Source organism: Poecilia mexicana, unplaced genomic scaffold (assembly GCF_051168715.1).
Source record: "Poecilia mexicana isolate PSO_F unplaced genomic scaffold, ASM5116871v1 scaffold_17, whole genome shotgun sequence".
NCBI classification, from domain to species: Eukaryota; Metazoa; Chordata; class Actinopteri; order Cyprinodontiformes; family Poeciliidae; genus Poecilia; species Poecilia mexicana.
The window spans coordinates 28,515,241-28,536,149 of NW_028263386.1; the positions used below are offsets into that span (position 1 = coordinate 28,515,241).

General features: G+C 38.3%; 1 protein-coding gene across 1 annotated transcript in view; it reads left to right on the forward strand.

Annotated features, from left to right (window-relative positions):
• Positions 1–20,909, forward strand: part of LOC106908136 (3',5'-cyclic-AMP phosphodiesterase 4C-like) — a 342,471-nt gene that overhangs the window by 312,091 nt on the left and 9,471 nt on the right. Inside the window, exons 3-6 of the mRNA XM_088014993.1 lie at positions 14,201–14,392; positions 19,000–19,036; positions 19,795–19,868; positions 19,963–20,015. Coding sequence (XP_087871119.1) covers positions 14,201–14,392; positions 19,000–19,036; positions 19,795–19,868; positions 19,963–20,015 — 356 coding nt within the window. The remainder of the gene's footprint in view (positions 1–14,200; positions 14,393–18,999; positions 19,037–19,794; positions 19,869–19,962; positions 20,016–20,909) is intronic.

Sequence of the window (20,909 nt, forward strand, 5' to 3'; positions counted from 1 at the left end):
AGAAAGTGAGAGAGGGTAGAGTCTGAGCCACATTTAGACTCAGGGCAAATAGAAGATGTACATGTGGGGCAGATTGGTGCAGAGAGTAATAAAAAGCTTTCTTTCAGCCTTTATGGCTATCTAACAAACTTCTGAGAGAGCACGACTCAGCGGAATTTAGTCTCAGGAAAGCAGAAACTCCAAATCTGCGCGTCTAACCTAAGAAGAGACAAATTTTCATCAGCAGATCGGATCGTCCCAGTCGCTCTGGCTCTGTGTTGCTGACACTTTGTCTTAGAGTTGCCTTCCACTCCTGCCAGGGGGGGATGAGAACCCTCAAGAAGCTGTGGAGAGGCGGACGACCTGATAGAACAAAGCAGACGAGGAAGCGTTACAGGGATGAGAGCGGCCACAAACTGAGGAGCACCAAGAGGGGGAGAACAGCAGAGTGGCCGAGAAGAGGAGGGTGAGGAAGACTTAAACAGAGTAGTCAAAAGAAAAGATGAGTGTGCCGGCGAACTATGGCTTCTTTTACTCTGTGGAGCGGAGTATAACTGTGCGGAGTGGAAACATTCGGGGCTCGCCGTGTGCTGTCAACAGGCCAATGGACATCATAAACAAACGCAGGCGGTAATTAAGAGCTACCTCATTTCCTCTCACTCACTTCTTTTTATCTTCCTTATTTTTCATCTGGTTTCTGTGATCTGTGTATGAATAGATGCTCCAGCTGGCTATGAGAGGTTGCACATGGTTCTGTTTGTAAAAAAGGCACCCCTTGAGGTCAAAGGTAATTTTGTCTTTAAAAATATCACTCCCATTTGAAGTGGCTGAGAAACTAATTTATTTCTACATGCCAGTTTCATTAACAGGGACACAAACTTTCTATTTTTTGTTATGACACTTTCAGAAGTTGTGATCACACTTCCGATAAACTGCTAATAGCAGAGCTAATTGTTTATTTAGCGCTTTTGCTAACTTTGAAAACGCTTATAGCACGTTTATAGCACCCTTAGCTTCAGCTAAATAATTTTTTCCAGATAAATTCTGAAGCACTAATTTGGCTTGGCTGTTGTGTAACGTTTCTGTTGGATAAAGTTCCACATCTGTGTTGAAGTTTTGATTATTGACTGTTAAGAATTCTTCATGTAGTTAGCTGCTTGTTTTGAAGCAGGCAAAGACTGTTGACACAGTCAATGAGTTTTCTTTCCTCATGTTCCCTAACTATTTCGAACAAGAAATTTACAGGAACAAAATAAAGCACGGACATTAGAAAACAAAATGAAACATAAATATGTTTGTAAGAGTCAATATTAATTTGATGCTTGGTGGTTGTAGTCCTTCAAAGGCACATTGTAATTTAAATTTAAGTTAGCACTTTAGCATTAGCTTCTGCTAATTATCTGTTATCTATCATAACACTGCAGCCTTCGCTTGAAACACTGTTTCTTCTTAAAAAATATATTTTTAAGAGGGAATGTAATAAGAAGCTAGAGGACTGTTGCCCCAGATTGTTTTACAGATAATGTGCAATAATATTTGTATTTAAATATGTGCTTGATGCATGAACAGGAAGGGAGATTTTTTTGTGTTTCTAATGTTTTAAAGACTGAATTTCTTACATTTCTTGCCTTCTGTGGGGTTCAAACTTTTTTTCCACTTTTTATATAACATCTACAAACTGCTGACTTTTATCAGCTGCAAAACTTACAAAAACATCCGTTAGTCCTTATCAGATGTTTCACATCAGCATTTCCCAAAATAATTATTTGCCATGTTTCCTCTTAAAGACCTGAATAACGACCTCCAGATTATTCTCTGTTTAGTTTTTTTAATTGCTATTATAAAAAACTTAACATTTTATTTTCGTTTTTATATCATTTCACATTTGTTGCTATTAGGAAAAATGTTTGAATAGTGTTTGATTTTACATAAAAACATGCGGGATCCTTTCTTGTTAGCTGTAATTTGATCCATTGTGCTGTGGCTAAACCTTCGTTTCAGTTGTATCATGTAATTTAGACTTAGAATTTAGACTTCATTGTGCACCAGTTCTTTAGTGTGCTTGCATGGTTGTTTGTTCTGTTTGTCTCTGTGTTGCCCTGCGACAGACTGGTGACCTATCCAGGGTGTATCCCGCCTCTCGCCCGGAATGTTAGCTGGAGATAGGCACCAGCAACCCTCCCGGCCCCACTAGGGACAACGATGTATAGAAAATGGATGGATGGATGTGCACCAATTCTGGTTTTTAAAACCAGTCAAAGTTGGATGATATATAAAACAGTTTTTTTAAAAATCACAGAAAGCCGTTTGTGCCCACAGTGAGTTAATGAATATTTATACCATAAAAAACTGCTCTTATGTAGAAAAGTCTAATCCTGATTAAGCTTGCAGATGTATTCCTTAAAACAATCTGCAAACACTTTACTCCTCTAGTCTGGTGCAATTCTCTTCTTGGCAATAATGAACAGCACATATAGATCCACAGTCTGTTTATCCATTAACTTTTTGTGCTGAAACCCATAAAGAGACATTTTGCAGCTCTGACAGTAATGGACATTTTGAAAAAAACAAAACAACAACAACAACAAAAAAAACATAAAATTAAATTCTCTTAAACCTGAGAGCAGGGGCATGGTATAAGGGGAAAAGTGATGACAATTCTTGTGAAGAGCTCCCTGTTGGTCAGGGCCCTCCACAATTTAATTATTTAATTTTTGTTCATAGAAATAAAAATAAAAAAGTCGGGGCCCTGTAAATTACAAAATTAATCATATTGTATTTTCAAAGATTGTTTTTAGCAGTAAAAATTTAATGTCCCCACTCCCAGATCGAAAAACACACATCCATATTTGCCCTGAAAACCCTCTATCTGCGTTAAATGGTTCGTTCCTGCTTGGACCGCTTGAGAGTGACGCTGTTCAGCAGCAGTCAATGAAAGACACGAACGATTGTGGCCGTTACTATGCTGCTAAGAAAAGTTATAAAATCAGGTTTTCAAAAAAAAAAAAAGAGAGATGGAGAGAGAGCAAAAGGCAAGAGTGTTTATAACCCAGTTTTTCTCCAAGAGAGGTGAATAGACTGTGAGTGTCAGGAATGATGGTGTTTGGTGTTGACAGGAACCACGAGGCCTTCTTCGTCTTGTCATAGTTAGACTTTTACTTTTCATCACAGTTCAGATATACAGGTCAAATCTCACCGGAACACAACGTACAAACTCACACAGAGCGATGAGGACTACTCAGACCGGAAACCCAGACGAGACTGCCGCCACAAACCTGCGGCGCGTCAAACCTAAATAGCTAACCAAACAGGTGAATCAAATTACTAATTAGTGGACAAAGGAAAAACCGGTAATACTCAAAAGTAGACACTAGAAACCTCGAAATCAACTCAAACTAAACGGAGAACACAGAAAAATCCACACAAAAAACCCAACATATGACAGTGACATTATCAACCATTGAGCACATTTAGCACAGATTACCAACATATTCATATATTTAACATGTCACTTGTACCTTTTACCACTTAACAGATGAGTCAGTCATCAGCAGATCTAACCCACGTCCCTCCTAACCTGTCCTCTCCTGAGTGATATTAAAGCTGCAGTATGTCACTTTTATATAAATATTTTTTACACATATTTTTTAAAACTCATTATGTTGTGACAGTATGGTATGAGAGGTAATCTGTGAAAAATCTATTTCCTCTGCCTTCTCCCAGTGCTAGAAACAACCAGTCAGTGGCCATCACAATCTCATGTGGTGCTGCTCATCCTTCCTCCCCCTTGATTTGTGCTGTGCTGTAGCTAGCATAGCACAGAGCTGTGAAGATTCAAACGGTGAATGCTGAGTTTAGCTAGCACCAGTAGTTTTAAGTTCTTGGGGGTGCTATGACAAAAGTGTATGTATATATATATATATATATATATATATATATATATATATATATATATATATATATATATATATATATATATATATATATATATATATAAAATTGCTTCTTTGTGTGCTTTGGAGTTTCTGTGCTGATGAATTATTTTGCGAAGCGATAAAAGCTGGGTAGCTCTTGCATTGTTACAGAATGGAGCTGTATTTCCCTCAGCAATGTCGACACCATGAGATGCCATGAGACCTAAATTCTGAACATCATGGCATGGGGTGCATCCCAGTTTTCCATGTCTGGGATATAATCATTCATTTTAGCTTTTAAACTGGTTATATTGATCCTGTGTCCAGATAGAGGGATAATCAGTAGCCTAGCATCATGACCCGTTTGTTCTGAAGATCCTGCAGCATCCACTTCGTCTTCCTGACATGGCCTCACCCTGACTCTCATACTGATAGGAGCTCTGTTAGGTTACAAGCACATCTTCTGAAGTTGGGATATTTTTCCTCCAACAGGTTCCAGAGGAATCACCTCAAACCAGATTTTGGACTAGATTTTATTTCAAAGTTATTTGTGAATGTAACAGCCTCATTTTCAACAGTGGAGTTATAAAGGTTGAAAAAGGTTATTATTTTGGAGAAAGTCTCATCAGCATCAATATTTTCACAAAATAAGAAGCAAAAAAATTTTGATAAAGGAAACATGTCTCAGACTCTGAGCTCAAAGCAAGATGCCAGAGAGCAATGAAACTATTATTTTTAAATTAGACAATTAATTTCACATATTTATCATGGTAGAAACCATTTGTTTGTTAAATACTTAATGAAACATATTTACCTTGTTTGATGTTTGTTGTGAATGACATACTCGCAGACGAACAAGATAATTAGTACAATTTTGTCGTTTATTGAACATTCAGAAACTACATCTTCTCCACAATCTTCCTCAGGGTCCGGTCACCTCTTCTCGTTGTGTAGCGTTTTCTGCCACACTTTTTCCTTCCTACTGACTTCCCACTGAGATGCCTTGATATAACACTCTGCAAACAGCCGATTCGTTCAGAAATTTCTTTCTGTTTCTCACCCTCTTGCTTGAGGATGTCAGTGATGGCCTTCTGGACAGCAGTCAGGTCAGCAGTCTGACCCATGATTGCGGTTTTGAGTAATGAACCAGGCTGGGAGTTTTTAAAGGCCTCAGGAATCTTTTTCAGGTGTTTAGAGTTACTTTGTTGATTCAGATGATTATTTTTATTGCTCGTTCAGAGAACCTTTTCATAATATTCTAATTTTTTGAGACAGGGATTTTGGGTTTTCATGAGCTGTTTGCCACAATCATCAAAATTAAAACAATAAAAGACCTGAAATATTTCAGTCGGTGTGCAATGAATCTAAAATATATGACAATTTAATTTTTATCATGACATTATGGAAAATAATGAACTTTATCACAATATTCTAATTTTATGACCAGCACCTGTAATTTATTATTCCTCCGTTACCGTTAATGCAGCTCGTACCGCTGCGAGAAACCCCACAAAAGTGGTATCAAAACGTGCTGCTCGATCCCGGCATTGGAGCTATTACTTTTAGTGGGATTCTGAGATAAAATGACGACATATATTGAGAAAAACGACAAAAGTTTAGGCTGAGTGTCTCACAGAATCACTAAGATTTCTCTCTGAAACACACACACAGGACAGTGGAGGTCTGACTCCAAAACTCTTTTTAACTCCTCCTCACAGGCACAAATAGCGGCCTATTGATCTCAAAGTTGGTCATGACATAGATACACTTGCCTGCTCCCGTAAAATGTTTTCAAAATTTTCCTAGAGCTTATGGTTTTTTGTCAGGGCCCTGAGACCGACGCTAGGTGTCTCACAAGTATAGAAACCAGCATCGTGTTTAACAGAGAGAGCCAGCCCAGGTGCAGATAATTAATTACCATAGCAACGGGTCCTAGGCAGAAGAAGTGAGTAGTCTCACAGCGCTGAATCAGATCTCACAATGCATTGTGGGAAGAATACATATTTCCTGTGACTTTTCATGTTTTGCTTACATAAAATTATTACTTGTCTGAATTTTTGAGTGTAAATTAAAATCCTTAGTATGAAAATTGAATTTATTTTTAGAAATAAAGAATTACCAACTTTCATCACGTTTTTGTTTTTTTAATTTGGAACCATGAGTGAGAACAAAATGTGCGAAGCTTATATTCGTCGGTCGCGGACTGAATTTCACTGATCTGGGAATATATTTTAATGTTGACTCAGTTCATGTATATACCTATGATATCCTTGACCATACTTTAAGATATGTAAGTTAGACCAGCATGGATCTATTTATCAGGACAAATCTATAACGCTGGGACTAAAGTGAAGGGCACACTTTGGCAGGCCCCTTAAAATTTCTGCAGGAATTTTCTAGTTTTTTATTAAAGTTATGTACTGCAGCTTGAATAAAATACAACTACATAGCATTTTTGAGAAGTCTGGATTGCTTTATGTGTAGTTGCACGTTGCTTTTGACTGTTGCTCATGGGGAGAGAAATTTCAGTGTCTAAAACTAATAGAAAAAATTTAAGCAACCTACTTGCATACTGGATGTGGACTGTTGGATGTTAAATTCATGAGCAGTAAATATTGTGCTAATTATCAGTATTGAACCAAAGAAAGCAAGGCAGATGCAAGCCTTTAAAATTGTGACGCTTTTGGGTCAAGTAGGCTCAAAAAATTGTAACAGCAGCTGCGCAGGGGGCCCAAATAAATTTTTTTGTCAGGGGGCCCACAATTCCTGGCGGCGGCCCTGCCGGAGAGTAATACCTGCAATATGCTTTGCAGGTCGTTGGAGAGTATCACCTGGATTAGGAATTTTAGAGAAATGGCACTTTGTCTTATTGCATTTCAGTGATATAGAGTCGAGCTTAAGGAGGGCATTTATTAGAAACTTAAAATTTCAGCCTTGGAGCAAAGAAGATTAGTTCAAGAGTAGCTCAAGCCAAACTCATCACAGTTTTAACTTACTTTGGCAAAAAGCTTTCCTATTTTCCACTTCTTTGAGTTTTAACAATTTTGGGTCACTCCAAGCACTTACTTTAGTGCTTACAGCCACCAGCTCACAAAAACTTTAATATTTGCCATTGTAAACTCCTCCAAAACTGGTTAGGCACATCCCTGGACTCTGATGCGCATCCAAATACAGCATTTGTCTCATATAACTGTGTCTAACATAAATGATATGCATGTTTTCTGCAACAACACACCAATATTTACTAAAAGTACTGAGCAATGATTTGTTCTCTGTGAATCAGAACTTTTGTCCTCACAAATTAAATATGTCCCAACGAAAAGATGTGTTGAAAATGTTTTGGAACTTCCATGGTTTCCAAAGAAGGTAAGAATGTACAATATATTGACGCTAACATCATTATTGACCGATATTAATTTAAAAAATTGGTTCAATAAATAAAACTAGGTCAATATTAACAACCAAAATTTACTTCCATCTTGTTGCTTTATGTTTCTGGATGGAAAGGGAAGAAGGTTGGTCAGGTGGTAATTTTTTGGTCATGTGACAGTGATAGTGTTAAAGCACAGGATTGTGGGTAGTTTAACCGAAGCAGAGAAGCAGTGCTGAAGTCAGCATTGTGAGTGTTTTTTCAGTGTGTTGAAAAAGAAGTGAAATATAGATAATATGCAAGCAAACATTGATTAGCAGCCATAGCAGTAATATTTATATTGAAACCCAGGAATATGTAGCACTGAATGATTGAAGCAGGTGTTCCAAGCCATTCCAGGCATTCAGACTGCTTCTGCAAATATTTGTGAATGAATAGGTCAGTCTCAGGAGCTCAGCGGATTCCAGGGATGGGACTGCTACTAAAATCCACTGTGAGCACTTAGAGAGATTATAACTAAGTGGAAGAAATTGGGAATGACAGAAACTCTCCCAATAAGTTGCAAGCCACATAAAATCACAAAATGGGGTCAGCAGATGATAAGGCAGAGTGCAGAGGTCACCAACTTTCTGTAGAGTCAATAGTTCTAGACCTACAACCTTCTTCAGATTAGCTCAGAAACTTTGCACTAGGAGCTTTCCAGAGTGTATTTCCATAGCTGTTTTGAGAAGTAGCCTTGAGCTCTTAGCTCTGGTGAGATGAATTTTTTATTTTTTATTTTTAAATTGCCAAAATAGAACATTCATAAAGACATGGATGAGTGAGTATGGTACATAGGAAGATGACTGACTTCCACAGAGTACTGACCATAACCTGACACGTTCAGGATGAATTAGAGCATGGATGAGAAGCCAGGCCTTCTCATCCAGCATCACTGTCTGACCTTACAAATGCTCTTCTGGGAGAATGGTTAAAATGATCTTGCAGCTAACAGGAAGGACAGGTTTATCTGCAGCCAGTTATGAGTGAAGACAGCCAGCCTAATGTGGGCAGAGGGAGTAAAACCTTAATGGACAGCTTGAAAAGGTCAAAGATCACATTCACAGGAAGATCTATAAGGTTCAAAACTTATAGATCATGCATAGATTCCTTGTCTTGATATCAATAGTTCCTTTCTGCTTCTTCAGCCTACAGAGGTTTCCCTTGTTTTTCAGTTACAGTTGTTGCATGTTTTGTGTAAAACTGCAAATTGGATGGCTGGGAACTATGAATGAATGAATGAAAAACTGAAATTCTTTTCCGTGCTCTGGTCGAGCTTAATCAGCCCTTCTGTTTGGAATCTTAGTTATTTTCTTATTCAGCTTCTTGTCTTCGTCTTCATGTTAGGTCTCTGATTCGCTTGTCCGAGGAATATTGCTAAGTTGAGTTGCATTGGGTATTGCTCTGAACTGAGAATTGTTCTTCATGCATTCATTTAGTTACGTCTGGACCACTGCTGTTCGCTTTCCACTTGTCTTAATAAACCTTCCTTGGATCGATTTCAGAAAGCTACTTTCCCAGCTTCACTGGGAAAGTAGCTGCCCATTAATTCTAGAGTTGTGGTTTTAAGGCTTTACATGGTCAAGTAGCATGTTAATGTTCTTTTAAATCCTTTATATCCCCAGTGGTCCCTGAGGTCCAGTGTGCAAAGCGTACCATTAGAACACATCTATTTAAATAGACCATTAGGTGATAATGACCTTGTACATTAATCTGTTATAGAGTTCCATTATTCTAGCTTTTAGTGTAGAATTGAGTTTTCTTTTATTAGAGGGACAACAGTACACCTGCTTCTCTTTAATTTTGATGATTTCCAATTTTTTAAAATTATTTTTCATTATATATTTTTAACATTTTATGTACAATTTTGCTTTATGCGGTTTAGACTTTACTATGATGTGCTTTTGTGATATTTTAACCTTGGAAAAGAGCTATATAAATAAAGACAAGATTGGTGGATGAGATCGGCTTCACATGTAAGTATTGGCTGAATACTGATCGCCCATAATTGAGAAATTTGGGGCTAATTCATCAGTGCACCCCTAGCTGGTTGCTCTTTGGTATGGCATGTTCACTGATTGGGGGGAAACAGCTGTTCCCAACTGAGCTTATTATTGATAAGGAGAGGTGGATCAGTCCAAAATATCAATAATAATGATACAATCAATACAAGCATGGTAAGATTGATACATTAATTTCAGATTCCCTCTTGATTTTTTTTATGTTTGTAGCTCAACTGCAGCTAACAAAATGTGTCATCAGAAATAAGTTTATAGATAAACATATTTCCATGTAAATATTTTTATTTTAATTAATTAAGTTATTTTATATTTACATTATATTTAAATGACATAATGTCATACTTAAATATTTTTTTATTAATTTTATATTGTTTATGTTTATATTAATATTTAGCTCTTTAGATGGAGTAGCTTGTTAATAAATAAGCAATTTCTTCTTGAGGATTAATAAGATATATTCTGTTTAGGGATGCACGGACTGCAGTTTTCTGGCCAATCACCAATTTCTTTTTTGTCTGAACTGTTGCTAAAAATAGCAAGAAAGTCGCTGAGTTGGTAACAGTGGGGCGACTATTGTTCACTGCAAACGTGCAGACCTTACTGAGCTCAGATCTGTGTCACCTGTAAACCATCCTGGCTGTGATCGTTTTTGTCTCTCCTGAATAAATGACTGAACCTGTAAGGCAAGTTGACTTGGGTGCAATTAATTCCGTTTCTGGCTGTGTCACAGCACAAGCCTGGGAATGCTGAATGAAGGTTCAGATGACAGCTTGTCCTGCTTTACAGGCCCATTTCTCACTCTGCCCAGTAGCTCCTGTATTTTAATGCTCCCCAGATGGGATTGATGTTGCCATGACAGGCGGTGATGCAGGAAGGGTGTCGAGTATCAGGGCGACAGGCTGCCATCAATCACACTTCTCACCGGCCCAGAAACTTTAATAAAAAACACATATTGACTCTTTCTTTGTTACCTCTCACTCTCTTCTCAGTCTTTTGTTTTCCATTGGAATGTCAGCTCTAATTTTCGGGTGAGAAATTAATTAGATCCATGTGTTTGTGTGTTTGGGTGGGATGTGTTGCTGTAGATGTTTTGGTCCAATTTGACTGGATTCCAGATCACAGATGCAGTAATTATGTTCCACCATGTTTGTTGAATTTTATACAGGTGACTGTCTCTTTGGTCGAGTATTCTGAGGGATCTGTAAGAAGGCAATAGTTTCATTATTTTTGCACCATTAGTCTTTGAAATGTACTTAATTCCCCCCCCCCCATATAATAATCTCTAATAAGTTGACCTTTGCCCTGACTGTGCTACAATGTTTTCACCTAAAAGCCAAGAAAGGACAAATCAAATCCTTGCTCTAGGGGAAGCTCTAGCGTTGACTTTATTGAAAGTGTAATGGTACTTTATTTATTTGAGGATGTCCTGCAGTTCCATCAAAGGCCATCAGGGGGATCCTGTTCTAATGGCAAGGTTTACTGTTAAGACTGAATACCTAGGTATCTAATTCTATTTCACACATGAACTCTCCCTCAACGACTGAACACTAAACATCATCCACTGATACAACAGGGTCAACAAGGAAGGTTGTTTTGGTTTGTTTTTTTTTGCTGATCATCATGTGCCATGTGCTTTCATTCAGCATGAACAGTGTGCAAATTGAGGCGAATTAGAAAATAAAATGTGATGCCAAAAAGTATTCAGACTCCCTCACTTTTTTCCACATTCCAAGATTATTCTAGAGTTCTCCTTAAAGAAACACCATAAATTATCCCAAAAACACAGAGCATGGTTTGTGACATTTATTATAATTTGTAAGAAGGATATAAAAGCATTTTGACATAAGAGGTACATATTGTGTGCTTTCAGAAGTGGATGTGATATTTGATTTCCGCTGCTCATCCTTGAGAGCCTTCTGCTGACTATTTGGAATGGGACACAAACATCTGAGGCAGGTCATGATCTTATTAGGAGACGTTCATCTTTCTCTGTGGAGGGCATGTCAGAAAGCCTGCCTGGAACAGATATGGTTAACAAGTTCCACCAAATCCTCACCAGAGCAAATATTCAAATCATTTTTCATACTTCGATTAGTATTTTCCCAGCAGCTTTGGCAAACAGTACTTTGGGTCTGGCTGCTTTCCAATGCCAGAACCAGATTTGCTCTGCAAGAAGGGGAAAAAAAGATAGTCCCATTGTTGGACAGTTGAATTTATTGGCACAGCAGATAAGAAGTTCAAGCAGCAGATTGGTGGATTACTACAATCATAAACTGTCAAAGGTGGAAAGGATGGAGAGGAAGAAACAGTTAACCTGCTGCAAGAACTTTTTTTGTGCATAGTTGTATGATTGAGCCTGCATCCGTGGAGCTGCTAGGATGTATACATTTATGTCTTACTGCATAATTTAATTAGTGCCAACATAGTTTATTTATTTTTTTGTGTGCATTCAATTGTATGCTTATTTATTTATTGAGCATTAATTTATTCTAATGTTTTGGCAGAATTGGTTCTCTATATCTTAGAATCAGTGGAGCTTACCTGAGTATAGTTATTCCTCATGTCCGTCACTAACGGCTCTATTTGGATCAGAATCTCTTAAGAATATTTCCGATGGCAAAAAGGGTCCAAAATAGGAACTAGCAAGGCGTTCCTGATAAACTGCTGTATCTTTATAAGTGTAATAATAAAATACCATTGTTAAAAAAGAGCAAAGTGATGCCAACATTAAATTACATATCATACTCGGTTCTATGTTATCATTTCTATGTGTTGAGCAGATTTTTGAGTGAGTGACTCTCCTGCAGCGAGCTCATAGCAGATGGAGGATGCAGTATGCAAAGAGGAAACATTCCAGAGAAATCCCTGCAACCAAAAGATGTGGGCGACATTTTCAACCAGGATCTATATTTAGCTCAGCAGGAGCTTCGAATAGAACCTCCTCCCTGGATATTCATGAATGGAGGGAAGCTTGTGCTGAACTGTGATGAGTGGGACGGAGGGAGGACAGCTCAGCGCTCTACCTGATGCTCTTTTCTTAGCTTCACTGCTGCCTCTCTCAGCCTGCTCCCTGTTATGGGATGGCTAAAAATAGCTGCATGGAAACAGGAGGTGGTGCAAAAACAAAAATAGAATCTAGTTCCTGATTTGCATATAACTTTATATTTTTGCCTGTCTGAAGACATCATTTGTAGATAATAAATCAAATATTATGATCAGTTCCTCTGTACCGGAGTGACCTTTTTATGAAATACTTTTCTACTCTTACTGGAGTCATTTCTTGGATGACTACTTTACTTTATTACTACTTTACGTTTACTTGTAAGTAAAAATATGTTGAAGTAGTGCTACTCATACTCGAGTTAAATTTTTGAACTTTACCCACCTCTGGAATTAGGTGACTTCTGAAGGCATTTGTATCCACTGGTTTTTATTTAAATGTTTTGGAATATAGAGGGATGAAGAAACTGTTAAGATATACATTATCAACCATGTCTCCTTTTGCTTGGTCTACTTCATTGCTCTAGGTTGCAATTGGCTGTGTTGGTCTTTCACATAAAATATGACTGCACAGGTGAAAAAAGATATTCAGAAATTACTGTTAGAAATATCTGTAATTCTTAATTGAAATATTCCAGCTGGATGGATGGGATTTTAAGATTGCTTATCAACTACATAAAAAATATTCCACATCTATTAAAATGTTTAATTCACTCTTCTTATGAGTGTAAAATAGCCATCAGCTCCTCTGACTGTTTTCATAGGACGATGGTGTTGGCAAACCGAGCAGTGTGCTCATCTGGCTTTAAATGTCAGTGGGCGGTGTGTCTGCATGTTTGCATGTGTATGTGTCTGTGGGTGTATGACGGGGGAAGAGGGCTGTGGGAAAGCAGGGACGTGGGATGGAGGCCGAGACGTGCTCTGACTGTAAAGACGGGCCCAGCTGTGGTGATTTTCTCTGCATGCACCCAACCTCAGTCAGATCTGGAGGAACTCCTCCTTACCTGATCACTGGGTTATTTTTAGACTTCACATGACTTTACGTCAGCAGCTTCGTGCTGATTTTACACAGTGCTGTTCACTCACAGCTCTTCCACACACAGCACACATCTCACCTTTATCCATCTAAAACCAACTTTCGTTCTTTTGCGTTGTCAAAAGACTGGGTTATAAAAGCTAAACCACCAACAAATGCATCAAGGTGAAACAAACTTGCAGACTGTTCCGCCCAGTTTTTATTTTTGTTGACTTTTCTGTCATCAGTCGTTGGTTTCTTTTTTTTTTTTTTTTTTTTTTTTTTTTTGCCATGAAGCAGTTTTTGGTTGTATGATTGTGATGAGTAGCCAGTCATGTTGCTGCCATGCTGTCATCAGAGCTGGAGGCTTTTTTTTTGTGGCTCTCATCACCTCCTCATATCAACTTCAGTTTACTAAAACAGCTTTTTGTTGCTTTTTTTTTAGCAGCCATTGAAGTTGAAAATAAAGCTGAGCTGATTCTTGCTGACCTCCTGAAATTATTTCATTTGATGGCTCTGTTCACGGATATTTCACAATCCAATTCTGTTTTCTGATATTTTGTAACGGTAGACATTTTTAGCTCCTGCTGTGTTGTTTTCCGTTTTGTAAAAGTGATCCTTTTTTCTGTTGTGAACCGTATTCTCCTTAGAATATGAACGTGATGGAATCCTGTGACAAGATTAGACATGGGTTATTGTTGTTATAATTGCTGGAATCTGTCCATCTGTCCATCTTAACATTTTGAACCCTGGTGGTTATGTTCATGTCTGTCTGTTCTTCTCATGCTGTTTTCTAAAGGCTGTTGTTGCTGTGATTTAATTTTCCAATTCTCTGATTCTCTGCTCGTTTCTGTTTTCATAGTTTTGATGTGGAGAATGGATTATCAGTGGCACGCAGCCCCCTGGACGCCCAGAGCAGCTCCAGCTCTGGTCTGGTCCTCCAGGCCAACTATCCTCATAGTCAGAGGCGGGAATCCTTCTTGTACCGCTCTGACTCTGACTTTGACCTTTCACCTAAAGGTCCCTCCAGGAACCTGTCATCAGCCAGTGATCTGTAAGTTCTTCTCCTTCATTCTTCCTTTGGATGAATCACTTGATCCGTTATTTTTCTACAATAAAATCTGCACTACTCATTGCGTTGTGTCAAATTTTTAAATGTCTTTTTCCTGAGGAACGTCCCTTTCTTTCATTTTATTGTCTTACTGAGAAAAAAAATAAATTATTTATGTATATAAAAATCTGAAATCTCCATGATTTTCTATTGGCTCTTCAGCAGAATGTCCTGATGCTGGGATATTAAGATTAATTATTTGAATTAATTTTTTCTTGTTCTATCATAAATCATGATTTATTGGTCCCCAATTTCAGTCTGGGTCATTTGATAATAACCTTTTACTGATTATTTTTTCTGCTTCTGGGAATGAGGAGTGTGTCAATGGGAATTTCTGCCCATGCTTCCAAAAATGCATTTATGATGTCAGACCCTGATGTTGGACAAGAAGATCTGGCTGTTGGTGTCTGTACTAATTATTCCTAAAGGTTCTATGTTAGGTTGAGATCAGGACTCTGTGCAGGCCAATCATGTTCTTCCATATGAAACAGATGTGTCTATTGTCCTTGTGGACCTGTGCAGTGGTATGCAGTGTTGCTGGAGCAGGACAGGGCCAACCAAAGTGGAGAATGAAGGAAAAACTCTTGAAATTTCTAGGTTTGTAGTTCTAGACTCTGTAGAACGTTGGTGGCCTCATCAGTACCCGATGACCCTGCTCTGTGATTTTACAAGGCCTATATTTTTGTGGGGGAGTCATCTCAGTTCCCAATCCTTTCTACTTTATTACTATACCCCAAACAGTCGACTGTGGAAAATTCAACAAGGAAAAAGTCCGTCTGGACTTACTGCACATAGTATCCCATAACAATACCTGGCTGCAACACACTGAGAGGGACCCATTCTCTCACAAATGTTTGTAGAAGCAGTCTCACTCACACACTCAAACACCGTACAATTACAACTTTCAATGAACACGTCTTGTTCTGCTGTTTATTAGTGGTAAGCTAGGCTAGTTTAATATTAGCATTTTTTCTTGCTCTTCAGGTGACTCTTTTACAATTTAGTTCATGATATGTTTGGTTCACATTTTACATAAAAATTCCTTCAGCTTCTTGGATGTAGCACTTTTTCTTGAAATGATTGATTAGGATTTCAGCTGCTTTCTTTGCAGCTCTCTGTCCTTCACTTAGAGCAGCCTCTTTCTTTTTACTGTAGAATAGGTGTGAAGAATGAAAAACATGTAGATTAGGCATATCACAAAATCTTTGCACATAAAAATAGTCCAACTGTCAAAAGCTAGCTGTGCAAACCGCGGCTATACAGCTCACTGAAAAAACTACTAACAAATTCCTAGAAACAGGTAACAGTATCAGGAATCCTAATACAGAATGCATTGATCAGAGCACTGAAAAGTTTCCACATATGAGGGCTGCTTCGGTTAGCATTTTCAGATTGTTTTAGAACTACAGATGTTTAGGAGCTTATATATATATATATATATATATATATATATATATATATATATATATATATATATATATATATATATATATATATATATATATATATATATATATATATATTTTTTTTTTTTTTTTTTTTTTTTTTTTTTTTCTTGAATTTCTTCCTGGTGGAACCTTTTTGTCCCCCCTTTACTTTTAGTATAATCCTTTTTCTTTCTTCCAGTTTTATATTTTAATTGTTCAGAAAGTTCTATAAACCCATGCCATATGTTGCAGGCACTCCACACAGTTTTAAAGAAATATTTTTCATCTATGAAAAATATTATATTTGATTTATTTGAGAGATACTATCAGCTTAGTATCTCTCAAATAAGGCAATCTCAAGTTCACACTGTGAAAAAACTTCACATTTGTCCAGTAAGCGGGTCTCAGGTCTCCTCATGCACTCTTGCATATCTCTTTTTAAAGGGAAGAAAGCTTGAAGCACTGGGAGGTCAACTGGTTGTCGTCTCGGTGAGAAGATCGAGCAGAATCAGAAAATCAAACCTGCTCTGCCTCCTAAATCCCTCCTTTGCTTTCCCTCTAGCCTGACACATCCCAGCTCAGTTTTTTACAACCACCACTAAACTGCAAACTCTGCTGATGGCCGCTGTTGCACATCCAGTTTGCTTCAGTTTCTTTTAATGTTTGCATGTAACAAAAATATGAATTCCACCTGTTATTATTTACTATTTCAAAATGTGTTTTTCATCCCAATTGTTTCCTTGCCAGCCACTCCTTTTGCTTGTTATTTTTGTTCCTTTGCAGGTCTTAAAATAAAAAAAGCAGAAGCAATACTTTACAGTGAGGCGCCCCATGGTTTTTAATTAATTGGCACAGTTGTTTAATGTATTTTAATATTTTAAAGGGGCAGTGTTATATACAGGTGCTGGTCATAAAATTAGAATATTGTGATAAAGTTCATTATTTTCCATAATGTCATGATAAAAATTAAATTGTCATATATTTTAGATTCATTGCACACCAACTGAAATATTTCAGGTCTTTTATTGTTTTAATTTTGATGATTTTGGCAAACAGCTCATGAAAACCCAAAATCCCTGTCTCAAAAAATTAGAATATTATGAAAAGGTTCTCTGAACGAGCAATAAAAATAATCATCTGAATCAACAAAGTAACTCTAAACACCTGAAAAAGATTCCTGAGGCCTTTAAAAACTCCCAGCCTGGTTCGTTACTCAAAACCGCAATCATGGGTCAGACTGCTGACCTGACTGCTGTCCAGAAGGCCATCACTGACATCCTCAAGCAAGAGGGTGAGAAACAGAAAGAAATTTCTGAACGAATCGGCTGTTTGCAGAGTGTTATATCAAGGCACCTCAGTGGGAAGTCAGTAGGAAGGAAAAAGTGTGGCAGAAAACGCTGCACAACGAGAAGAGGTGACCGGACCCTGAGGAAGATTGTGGAGAAGGGCCGATTCCAGACCAAATTAAATTTTCATCTCCATAAAACTTTTCAGCAGATGGAAGCATGAAGTGCTCCAAAATCTTCTGATAGCTGCTGCATTGATCCTGCCCTTGATAAAACCCAGTGGACCAACACCAGCAGCTGACATGGCTCCACAGACCATCACTGACTGTGGGTACTTGACACTGGACTTCTGGCATTTTGGCATTTCCTTCTCCCCAGTCTTCCTCCAGAGTCTGGCACTTTGATTTCCGAATGACATGCAAAGTTTGCTTTCATCCGAAAAAAGTACTTTGGACCACTGAACAACAGTGGTCCAAAGTGCTGCTTCTCTGTAGCCCAGGTCAGGCGCTTCTGCCGCTGTTTCTGGTTCAAAAGTGGCTTGACCTTTGACCTGGGGAATGCGGCACCTGTAGCCCATTTCCTGCACACGCCTGTGCACAGTGGCTCTGGATGTTTCTACTCCAGACTCAGTCCACTGCTTCCCCCAAGGTCTGGAATCGACCCTTCTCCACAATCTTCCTCAAGGTCCGGTCACCTCTTCTCGTTGTGCAGCGTTTTCTGCCACACTTTTTCCTTCCTACTGACTTCCCACTGAGGTGCCTTGATATAACACTCTGCAAACAGCCGATTCGTTCAGAAATTTCTTTCTGTTTCTCACCCTCTTGCTTGAGGATGTCAGTGATGGCCTTCTGGACAGCAGTCAGGTCAGCAGTCTGACCCATGATTGCGGTTTTGAGTAATGAACCAGGCTGGGAGTTTTTAAAGGCCTCAGGAATCTTTTTCAGGTGTTTAGAGTTACTTTGTTGATTCAGATGATTATTTTTATTGCTCGTTCAGAGAACCTTTTCATAATATTCTAATTTTTTGAGACAGGGATTTTGGGTTTTCATGAGCTGTTTGCCAAAATCATCAAAATTAAAACAATAAAAGACCTGAAATATTTCAGTTGGTGTGCAATGAATCTAAAATATATGACAATTTAATTTTTATCATGACATTATGGAAAATAATGAACTTTATCACAATATTCTAATTTTATGACCAGCACCTGTAGAAGCCAACTTTTTTGAGCTCTACATCATGTTGTAATGTTATTTCTTCATCAAAACATACCTGGAATGTTGCTTTGATTCTTTAATACATGTTTGAAAAATCCTTTAATCTCCATGGCAACCATTAAGATGTGCAAAACGCCTGGGTAGACCTAGCCCCACCTTCTAGATGCAACTCCTTCTCAGAGCTGCGGTTTCTAAGCTTCCAAGCTTCTGCCTCACTGAGCAGCCTTCAGACTAGCCAGCAACAATTAGCAAACACCTGGAGGAACTATGCATCAGCTGAGCTCTTTATAGGAGCTACTTTTCCTATAAAAATGCTAAAGTTTTAATATAGGAGCCTTATTGTGATGACTTCCTAAAGACGGAGTTTCAGAAAGATCAGGAGTTTTTAAAGAGACAGGCACCCACTTTCAAGGCTTTAAATTACAAAGGAAACTGTCTTGTAAGTCATTTTTAACATTTTTAGCATTTTTAACATAGTCACTTGGTTGTGCTATAAAATGGCACAATGTGCCTGGAGAACATATAATACTTCCCCTTTAAGTCTTTATAAAATCTTAAAGTGCAGGAATGGCATATAGTTGCATACATTCCGCTCTTGAATGCTCTTTTCCTGATTGCAGACACTCAGAAGATATGATTGTCACACCATTTGCACAGGTGAGTCCTCCAAAGACTTTTAATTTGAAAGTTTTGTTGCTGCTGCTAATGCTAAGTTTGCCCACAAATCCATATTTCTGAAGCCACACACTGTATCAATTAATCAATCAAATTTTATTTGTATAGCACATTTCAGCAGCAAGGCATTTCAAGGTGCTTTACATAATTTAAAACCTGAAGCCTGCAGTGATGATGAGATAAAATGATGCAGGCAAAGCCAGCTGGTGTGTGAGCGCTGCAGTGGAACAGCCCTCCGCTCCGGGCCGGGGGGCTGGCTCTGTGACAGAACCAGACTTCCCGCTGGTGTTGCCTGACTCTTGCGTGGGACATGCGTCATACTTGTGCTCGACTTACACTCTGACAGAAGAGGTGAATCGAATACTGCCGGGTGGTGCTGTTTCAGATTTGCATGTCAGCCTGTGCGCCCTCCACAAGGGTCACTCCTGGACATGTGATACTCTGCAGGCCTTCTCTGCACGCTGAGTCAGTTGTCAGCTCCTGATAGAAGGACAGTCAGAATGCAGAGGAGAGCTAGTGATGCTATGAAAACATCAGAAGGGGAAAGAGGAATGCCTCTGTGCTGCATGTCATCTAGGAGGATGAAAGCAATGGCATCAAAGTGAGCCCACTGATTCAATACAGGGTCATATTTAATTGTGTAAAACAATAAATTAAATATGTAGAGGATGAGGCTAAATCTGTTCTATCACCAAAGTTATACAGGTCCAGTTTGATTAACTTCCTGTTCCTGTCCTTAGGTCCTCGCCAGCTTGAGGACAGTCCGAAGTAATTTTGCCCTCATAACTGGACAGCAGGACAGAGCAGCTAGCAAGTAGGTGATCCATCCATGGATCTGTTTTCTACTGACTTCACGTCATAATCACGATGAGATCAGTCTAACATCAGCCTTTGTGTTTGTTCTCTAGGACGCGCTCCTCAGGAAGCCACCCACCCTCAATGTGTAAAACCAGTCTTGCAGGTTTGTGCCGCTGTCAGAGAGGGCTGTTTGCTGATCAATAGCCAATAATTCACATTGGACTAAGTGACATAGAGCTGGAAGCACCTTCATTATGGAGCTGAACCTGCAGGTTACTGGTACAACATCATAGTGTAATAGATGAATAAATGTCACCCATGAGTAGATCCATAGTGGAGGACACCCACTGATCAGTAACTGAACAGGAAATATCAATACATTAATAGTACTTACTTTTGTCCTGTAGTAAGAAAGCATGAGCTGTTTAAAAATATAATTATAGCCAATAAACCTTTATCACGTGTGTCATGTGTGGAAATGAAACTTGTGTTGCACTGAGATTTTATGAAGCTGCTGCATATTTATGAAGTGGATGGAAAATTGTTTATGATTTTCTTATTTTTGTATCAAATACAATTCTGAGAAGTGCGGCATACATTGAACCCCCTGAGTCAATACTTCAAATTTATTTGTCTATTATGCCGCTCTTATATTAATTGTAGCGCTGATATGACTAATCAAATTAATAGTGATGAATCAATTATTGAAGTAATTGTCAACTAATTTAGTAATTGATTAATTGTTAACTGGATTATACGGATTCAACAAAAGACCGTTTGTTAAAAGAACATGTTCAGAGCAGTAATTAAGCCAAAACTGCACAAAAAATATGAGCATTTTGCATTGAAGTTTCAAAGAAAATTTCTCTATGAAAATCTTCTACCCAGAACTCCTCAAGTGGCAAAAAAAAAAAAATCTAATATTAAGCATCTTGTGCATCCAGTTAATCCAAAAATAAGTCACCAGATCAGCCCTGCACTGTATTGATGTTCAGTCCAGCAGAAAGGCCCGAGCTTTTCATGTTAGAATTATTTTTGAGCTGTAGATGCATCTTTT